Source organism: Notechis scutatus, chromosome 4 (assembly GCF_049901735.1).
Source record: "Notechis scutatus isolate UNSWTSFEM ecotype Mainland chromosome 4, rNotScu1.2, whole genome shotgun sequence".
NCBI classification, from domain to species: Eukaryota; Metazoa; Chordata; class Lepidosauria; order Squamata; family Elapidae; genus Notechis; species Notechis scutatus.
In genome coordinates, this window is record NC_142012.1 from 98,688,491 (window position 1) to 98,698,477 (window position 9,987).

Here is a 9,987-nt window from a genome sequence, read left to right on the forward strand (position 1 = left end):
CACTTCCTCAAATACAACTGAAAATATTAACCAGATATGTACATGACACCTTCACCATAATAAAATTAGAGAACACCCACAGAACCATCAATAATATTTTTAAAGGAATCCAATTTACTAGAGAAGAAGAAAACAACAACTCACTACCGCTCCTGGACATCCTGATCAGCAAAGACTACAAAGGCAAACTAGAAGCACAAGTCTACAGAAAAACCCATACTAACCAGGTGCCCCACTACTAAAACAACCCAACCTCCCACAAGAGAAGTTGCGTAAGGACTTTATTTAGACAAGTCTAAACACACTGCAACAATCCGGAACAGCATGAAAAGGAAATACAGCATCTATACAACATATTCCAATAAAACGGATATCCATGCAACTTTATCAAAAAGTCCTTGATCACTCAATCCAATACAGCACAACTAACACAAACCCTTAAATAGAATTACACTGCCATATATCAAGAATATCTCAGAAACCACCAATAGCCTACTACAACTTCATGGTATCAACATAGCATACACGCCAACTGAAGCCTTCAAAATATCCTAAGCAGACCAAAAACCCCAGAAGAAAAAACAAATCATGTACAACATACAATGTAAGGATTGCAACAACTACTACATAGGATAAACAGCCAGAAGACTGGCAGAAGATATCCACGAACATCAACTAGCAGTCAGAAGACATAAAAAATCTTTAATTTCACAACATATAGACAGACTTAACCATACTTTCACTTGGAAAAATGTGACCATCCTAGAACAAGCTAAGACCAAAAATACCAGGGGATTTCTAGTAGCCTTGCACTCTAGCAAATCAGCCATCAATAGACATATTGACATGAATAGCAATATCACTTAGACTTATATACTGCTTCACAGTGCTTTACAGCCCTCTCCAAGCAGATTACAGAGTCCTGCATATTTCCCCCAACAATCTGGGTCCTCATTTTACCCACCTTGGAAGGATGGAAGGCTGAGTCAACCTTGAGCCTGGTGAGATTCAAATTGCAAAGTCGCAGGCAGGCAGCAAAAGTTGCCTTCAGTACTGCACTGTAACCACTGCACCACCACAGCTCTAACAACATCTACAGAATTTGCAAAAGAGACTTGTCATCCACACCCAGCCCAAAAAGGAACAAAAAGACCCAACACCTCTGCACCAGCAATCAGCACCCAGATCACATAGATTAACTTAAAAGTTAACATCAGACCAACAATCAAGTAAACAATACCCTAATCAAGAAACTGTCAAAGAAGCCAACAGCAAACAGCCCAACCAAAGAATCTCCAGGACCACCCCCACCAACACAGGACTAGTCACCAGAATATAAACTGACAGCAAACCATACTCCTCACTAACACTGATGATGGTTTGGGTAATGAAACGTCTGCAAGAAAACAAGCAAGCTCAGAGACCATGAGGATCCCTCATGACACATATTTTATCTAGAAATGTCTTCAAATAATTACCAGTATACAATATTTGCAACTGAACCATGAACAAGTTACAATTCTAAACTATTTTTTTTCATGTTGAGGAAGTGTCAGGCAATTTAAAATTCTGTGATGCTCAGTTGATGATAGCTCTTTCACACATGTAAGTAATCATCTGATATTTTGCAGAAATTGAACTAATATGTTATGATAATAAAAATATGGGCTTTTCCCCTTTCAGCCCAATTCCTGGAGAGGAACTATGAGCACCTTCAGTAATAGGAGATACATAATTCTACTCTTACAGATTAGGGGGCCTTCTTTGGTAATCAGTTGCACTGGCTCTGAATAAACTCAAGAAATCTGGTGCCTCCAGGACTATACAGTAGTCATTTTAATTGCCTACTAAATTGTCAAAACACAGCATTCTAAATTGCTGATCACATATAAGTAACAATATAAAAACAGCATTAAAAAATGTGGCCATGAAAGAGTCCACTCTGATTGCCATGTACATGTATAGTTTCAACATAAAATCTTTCTTAAGGTAATGTCACAAAATCTAACCATTTTTGTTTTTGGAGGAACTGAACAAATACCTAAGATCTACTTTCAGTATTTTAGGTATCAGAAACAACATTTAGTAATCCTCTCCAAGAGGCTTTATCATCCACCACAGAAAAAAAAAACATTTGTCATTGAGCACATAATATGCAATTAGGATGATTCGGAATGAAAGGGTTGCCAGTGGTCCACTCCACTACTGTATTTACAGAAAATGTTTAGAGCTAGCAATTATGTGCTACAAAACTCTGAACAATCACTAAATGGCAGCAATCAGATATAGAATACACTCGTTTCTTACTTTCATCAAATGGCAGTCTCGGTCTAAAGCAGTCTAGATCTATAGCCTAGCATTCTTAAAATTGTGGGATGGCAGCATTTAAATACGGTGTGCCAAACAAATGAATTAACCATTCTTGATTTTAATAAAAATGCTGCATTTTTAAAAGCTTCACAGGAGAAATCCTATTCTAATGTTTTATGAAAGCAATTAGGTCTGGACTGCAAAAACCTTGATGGTCAATACATGGCAGTAAAGTTTAGTTTTCCGTATCTCTTTGTTGATGTCTAGTGGTTATCAGGAATTTGTGCAGCCCAGATCTTGTATCTTCAAAGAAGCATTTGTTATTAAAATAAGGACTTTAGAGAGAGTTCATTTTAAAAAATAAAACAATGGAAATGTATTTAAACAGGTCATTTGGAACAGAGGTATTTTCATTGGGAATTTTTTATCCCCCTATGATGATCAAGGAAACTACAGGTGAAACTTGAAAAATTAGAGTTGTGCAAAAGTTCATTTATTTCAGTAATGCAACTTAAAAGGTGAACCTAATATATCAGATAGACTCATTACATGCAAAGCAAGATAGGTCAAGCCATGATTTGTCATAATTGAGATGATTATGGCTTACAGCTCATGAAAACCCCAAATCCACAATCTCAGAAAATTAGAATATTGTGAAAAGGTTCAATATTCTAGGCTCAAAGTGTCCCACTCTAATCAGCTAATTAAGCCATAACACCTGCAAAGAGTTCCTGGGCCTTTCAATGGTCTCTCAGTCTGGTTCAGTAGGAATCACAATCATGGGAAAGACTGCTGACTGACAGTTTTGCAGAAAACCATCATGGACACCCTCCATAAGGAGGGAAAGCCTCAAAAGGTAATTGCAAAAGAAGTTGGATGTTCCCAAAGTGCTGTATAAAAGCACATTAATAGAAAGTATGTGGAAGGGAAAAGTGTGGAAGAAAAAGGTGCACAAACAGCAGGGATGACCGCAGCCTGGAGAAGATTGTCAGGAAAAGGCCATTCAAAAGTGTTGGGGACTTTCACAAGGAGTGGACTGAGGCTGGAGTCAGTGCATCAAGAGCCACCACACACAGACAGATCCTGGACATGGGCTTCAAATGTCGGATTCCTCTTGTCAAGCCGCTCCTGAACAACAAACGTCAGAAGCGTCTTATCTGGGCTAAAGAAAAACAGAACTGGTCTGTTGCTCAGTGGTCCAAAGTCCTCTTTTCTGATGAGAGCAACTTTTGCATCTCATTTGGAAACCAAGGACCCAGAGTCTGGAGGAAGAATGGAGAGGTACACACTGCAAGATTCTTGGAGTCCAGTGTGAAGTTTCCACAGCCTGTGTTAATTTGGGGAGCCATGTCATCTGCTGGTGTTGGTCCACTGTGCTTCATTAAGTCCAGGGTCAACGCAGCCATCTACCAGGAGATTTTGGAGCACTTCATGCTTCCTTCCGCAGACAAGCTTTATGGGGATGCTGACTTCATTTTCCAGCAGGACTTGGCACCTGCCCACACTGCCAAAAGCACCAAACCCTGGTTCAATAACCGTGGGATTACTGTGCTTGATTGGCCAGCAAACTCGCCTGACCTGAACCCCATAGAGAATCTATGGGGCATTGCCAAGAGAAAGATGAGAGACATGAGACCGAACAATGTAGAAGAGCTGAAGGCCACTATTGAAGCATCCTGGTCTTCCATAACACCTCAGCAGTGCTACAGGCTCCATGCCATTCTGCATTGAGGCAGTCATTGCTGCAAAAGGGGCCCAAACCAAGTACTGAGTACATATGCATGCTTATAGTTTTCAGAGGTCCGATATTGTTCTATGTACAATCCTTGTTTTATTGATTGCATGTAATATTCTAATTTTCTGAGATTGTGGATTTGGGGTTTTCATGAGCTGTAAGCCATCATCATCTCAATTATGACAAATCACAGCTTGAACTATCTTGCTTTGCATGCAATGAGTCTATCTAATATATTAGTTTCACCTTTTAAGTTGCATTACTGAAATAAATGAACTTTTGCACGATATTCTAATTTTTCAAGTTTCACCTGTATATGCATGGGTTGATGTTCAAAACCTCCCAGAGTCACTGGGAGCTAAATTTAATACATTATGGTTCATCACATCACCAGCCAGATGTTTGGACTGGATTTGGCATTTTTACCTACCAGCCAAGTCCTTCTCAAGGAGAAATAGGCGAGATGTTTTATGCAGTTTTACTTGGAACAGCTTACATCCTGCGATGATGCCTTTCATACCATCAAACAATGGGTATTATCTCATTTTCTCTATATAGTACTAGTTGTGTAGGAAGCACTAAATATACAGTAAGTTTCCATTTTTTTTACTTTTAAAAAACCTTGATTCAGAAAGTAAAAATGGATGGCCTTCATTAACCCATTTCAAAAGGAAAAGGAGCAATGTAAATATTTGCTGCAGTAAGAGTGTTGTTTGGTATCTAATATGAAATGCTTGTGGCTACTCAGGTGATCTCCTACATAACATTTCTAAGATTGATAAGGAAAGAAAGGACATTCTGTATATTTTAATTTTCAAAAAATTTTCTTACAGGAGTTAGCTCACGGATTAAATGAGCTGCTATCCTATGAAGGGAATGTTGAAGAAGACTTTTATTCAACCTTCCAGGTATCATAGTTAAATCAGAATGTTTGAGTTGGAAGGAATCTAACTGGTTATAACTATATAATTATATATTATCTAATCTAGCCCCCTTGCTAAATTCTGGGACCCATTAAATTGTTCCCTCCATTATAAATTATTGTAAATTATATTGTTGTTTTGGAAAATACTTCTCTATCATTTCTGACAACAGCAGCATTTAATTAGCTTAAGAACAAAGATGGGAATTGAAAACTGTCATTCAAATATGCTCCCATTGTCCAAAATTCTATATTATCCAAATCTATTTTTTTCCATCTTCCTAAACAATTCATTACAATTATTTAGAATATTTTGGCTATTAATCTTTCTTTTCAGCTTCTTGCTTTCTTGTTTTATCCTTTCTTCATTGTAGCTAGGAACTAGTTCAGCAAGTCAGCCAAAATTATTTCGTGATTTCAGAATTTATTTCTGTCTGGTTGGCTGCATTCAGTTTTTAATCATCCCATCTTTCACTAAGCTCTTGAAAGGCATTTTTGCCTCTACATAATGTCCATGCACAGCTCAGAACACCTTTTCCATGAAATGTTAGTGCAAATACCATTTTAAGAACTGAAAAATAATTGGAGCTACAGTCAAGGAACACCTTGTTTATGTGTAAATGAGTTTTAATTTATCTTAGAATTATTAGAAATGTACACATTTACCGAATCTCATATGATCTAACTAAAAGGCAGATCATATTCTGACAGAAATTCTGAGTAACAGATTTTTTTTTTGTAGGTAGGTACGAGTGGTCCTTGACTTACAACCATTCCATTAGTGGGTACTTGAAGTTACAATGGCATTGAAAAAGTGACTTACGACTGTTTTTCACACTTCTGATCGTTGTACCATCTCTGTGATCATGTGATCAAAATGTGGGTGTTTGGCAACATGCATGTATTTATAATGGTTCCAGGGCCCTTGGGTCACGTGATCCCCTTTTGCAACCTTCTGACAAGGAAAATCAGCGGGGAAGCCAGATTCACTTAACGTGTTACTAACTTAACAACTGCAGAGATCCACATAACTATGGCAAGAAAGGTTGTAAAATGGGGCAAAAATCACTTAACAACTATCATGCTTAGCAATGGGAATTTGGAGACTCAGTTCTGGTTGTAAATCGAGGACTACCTGTATTACATTTATATCCTACTTTTTCTTCAGAAGCTCAAGAGACACTATGCTTGGTGTCCTCTGACTGCTTTTAACCTCCCAGCAACATTGTGAGGGGAAAAATAATATTGGCCATAATAATTAGCAGATTTAATTTCCAATGAGGTATTCCAATCTTAGTCTGTCACTGCATCTCACTATAATATCTTGTCTTATCAGGTTTTTCAAGAGGAATTTGGTATCATAAAGTGTTATGACTTAAAACCTGGTGGTGATAAAATACCAGTTACCAATGAAAATAGAAAAGGTATAGTATAATATATAGAAATCATTTGAATTAATTTGAGCTGTTTTCAAAATTAAATCTGATAACAATGCATTAATTTTAAGTACTGATTATTAGAGTTTCAAATCCACTGCAGTAAACACCCGGGATTAATAGTGGCTAAAAGAAAATCTGTTTCTCTTTCAGAGTATGTGCAGCTTTATGTAGACTTTCTTCTCAATAAATCAATCTACAAACAGTTTGCTGCATTTTATTATGGATTTCACAGTGTCTGTGCTTCCTATGCATTGATGGTAAGAATAAAAAAATATTGAACAGAAAAGTAGAATGCTGTATACTTTGGAGAATACCTATGCGTATATATAGTCCTTGACTTAGCGACCATTCAACGTTACAAAGGATACCCCCCTCCCTGAGGGTACTTAATCTGGTTCTGAAGTTCTGACAGAAGGGGAAGCTAGTATACAGTAGTTCGTAACTGAATGTTCAGTTTAGGAATCCTGGTTAAATTACTGCTGTAAGAAAGATATGTTTACAGGGGTGGAAATGAAAAGCTTGTCATTTTGTAAAGTATGACTTTTTTTTCAGTGTAGATGTTACTTACTCTTGCTCTAACCAGAACAATTACCAAAAGAAAACAAATTGGTGATTAATAATTATAATCTATTTATATAACTAAGAAACATAAGATTGTATTTAAGTCTTTAGCAGTGAGTGTAATTAAATTAGTTTAAATCTAGCATACTGGAGTGTAAAGCTACTGGTAAGATTGCACTGAAGAAATTTTGATTATAAGCAACTTTGAATTTGACAAATATTTGTATCTTTGTTTAATTAATAATTATTTTATTCATTTAACCTGACTTTATATCCAGTGTTATGAAATTTTATATTTAGCCTGAACCTTAATTTAATAATAATTTTTGCTGATGTTATCTATATTTTCCTCATATTCCCTATAATGTTTCCTTTTGTTAAGCCTGAAATGAAAGATTAAGAAACCTCAAAAACTACAAAGGAAAAATATTTACCAATTTATACAATTCATTTTATTTTGCAGCTGCTTCGTCCTGAAGAAGTTGAAATTCTGGTATGTGGAAGTCCTGAGTTGGATATGCATGCTCTCCAGAAACACACACAGTATGATGGGTATCAGAAAACTGATCTTACTATCCGGTATTTATTTTTTTTACTCTTTAATCGAAAATATAGAAACTGATTTTGAGTTGAAACTAACACTGTTTTATATAAAATTTAGGAATTTCTGGGAAGTAGTACTCGAATTTCCTCTTGAACTTCAGAAAAAGCTCCTTCATTTTGCTACAGGAAGTGACAGAGTACCCGTGGGAGGAATGGGAGACCTCAGTTTTAAAATTTCAAAGAGTGAAGCATCCACAAACTGGTAAAAACTTTGGCTTATACTGTTATTGTTCTGGCTTGTAATCAGACATTACAGAATGGAATTAATGCATGTAAGCCAGTGAGTGAGTCATTGAAACTGTTGCTTGCTTACCTCCTATCTGGACATCTAAAAGTAGATGGTTGCTTCTTTGAATGGCCCAGGCGACAGGTCACATTTACAAAATTGTTTGTCAGGAATTCACTAAAAATAAATGAAAGCAAAAAGAATGTTCAAGGACCAGGACCCAATCCATTCTACTCCTCTTTCCTACTCAGTCCTTCCACAAAAGTGGATTGAGACTGCCCTTTTCCCCTTTTTCTCCACCACGAAATCAAAAATAGGGTCAGCAGCATCTCAGCAAATGTGACGATGCCAAAATGTTGACATGGGCAGGTTACCCCATAAATGGCATGATTACGCTTCTACAGGTATCTGTCTGATGCAAGTCTAAAAGTTTCAGGACTGCATATTGATGAAATCATGAGCATCTTGTCCTTTGCTCACCAATGCAATTGACCATGATTAGGGGATCCATCATAATATTTAGCTACTCCCTGGTATCAGATGGGTTGAAGTAAAATTATACTGAACTGCTAAACATTGTACACTTCAAAGCTATCAATTGCTGGTAAAGAAATTTTACTTCTCTATTCTTTGAACATTCTTCCTTTGTTGTAATGGAGGGGGTCACTTTGAATTCAAATGAATAGAGCCATCTTATTTGCAGTATAGCATACATATTTGTGCATGTTCCATGCTGGATTAGAGCCATGTTTTAATATAGTCATCTAAATTATTTCTTATTTAATATGCATATCTTCTTTTGCTTATTTTAGGTTACCTATTGCCCATACTTGCTTCAACCAGCTCTGCCTGCCTCCATACAAGACGAAAAAGGAACTGAAGCAAAAGTTGACAATTGGGATCTCAAATGCAGAAGGCTTTGGTTTAGAATAAGACAACTTTTAATAAGCATAGCGGATGTAGCACCTGCTTTCTACTGTGCCTTTAAAGCTTCTTATGTTTCAATCTCTCAATACTGTGATAGTCTTACTTAGAACTGCGTGAATGTTGTTGTTTTTTAAGGAGTGCATTCTTTTTTCTGTATAGAAATATGTTTAGTCTTCCTTATAGAAATTTTGTATAAAAGTCTTAATCTTTGCAATATTTGATAGACCCTGTCAGAACTATCAAATATATGATGCTATACAGTCATCTAATCTAAGAGAGACAACGATCAAGAATTAATCTCTTATCACCTCAAATTGTTTGCACTACAGGGATGAGATTTAGAGTAAATTATTATTGCTCACAATTGATATAGTTCATATACAGTATATTCCACTGCTAAGTGCAATATAAAAATTGTAATCTGCATGATCAGTTAAGCCCATTTTCAATTAATAACAAACTGTAACTGTTATTTATCTGAGACAAATTGAAACAAATAATGTTTTAAAGATAGATTAAATATTATTTTGGTTTTCCTTTTCAGAGTAAATTATTAATTTAAGATCATGTAAATAATTGCCCACGGGCCAATATGTTTTTGATAATACCATTTACAGATAAAGGTTTATTTTTACAGGGTTTCCAGTGTTAAATATTCAAGATTTTTACAACCGAACAGAATTGATTGTATAAGAATGCAAAGACTGCTATCTTACCATCTTAAATTTATCTAAATTTAATGGACCAACTGTAAGTTTTAAATTGCATGTATATGATACCAGATTGATAGATTTGGCTATTATGTGTTTGTAATTCCAATTTAAACAAGAAGATTGAATGTTTAATAATAACAAATTGGATTTGTTACTTGATTAAAAACAAATCACTTTGGCACAACGAAAAAGTAGTTTTAATATTTTTGAATTATGCATCTTCACATTACTAACACCATATTTCTTACACAAGATTTAAAATAAACTAAGCAACTTTTTGTATAAAAATGAATGTAATTAAGCTATAGTAAATACTCTAGCTTTTATTTTATTTCTTACCTTGGAGTGTGATAGCTAATAGCCAAAATGGCTCTTAAAGCTGTGATTCATTTCCAAAGTTGTTGCTACAATCTTCTCCAAGTACCACAGGCTAGAGCCGAGCATTATCTCCAGGATATTCTTTTCATGAATATATTTGGATGACAACTGCTGAAAATAGAAGTGGGGGAAGTAGAGCAGGCCAGTGTCAGCGTGCGAAGAATGGCAACAAC

The 9,987-nt window shown here is 35.9% G+C and overlaps 1 protein-coding gene across 1 annotated transcript in view; it reads left to right on the plus strand.

Annotated features, from left to right (window-relative positions):
- Positions 1 to 9,627, plus strand: part of HECTD2 (HECT domain E3 ubiquitin protein ligase 2) — a 46,547-nt gene extending 36,920 nt beyond the window's left edge. The window contains exons 16-21 of the mRNA XM_026670779.2: positions 4,879 to 4,953; positions 6,304 to 6,391; positions 6,557 to 6,663; positions 7,431 to 7,546; positions 7,629 to 7,772; positions 8,609 to 9,627. Coding sequence (XP_026526564.1) covers positions 4,879 to 4,953; positions 6,304 to 6,391; positions 6,557 to 6,663; positions 7,431 to 7,546; positions 7,629 to 7,772; positions 8,609 to 8,729 — 651 coding nt within the window. The 3' untranslated portion in view covers positions 8,730 to 9,627. The remainder of the gene's footprint in view (positions 1 to 4,878; positions 4,954 to 6,303; positions 6,392 to 6,556; positions 6,664 to 7,430; positions 7,547 to 7,628; positions 7,773 to 8,608) is intronic.
- Positions 9,628 to 9,987: the final 360 nt, after the last annotated feature.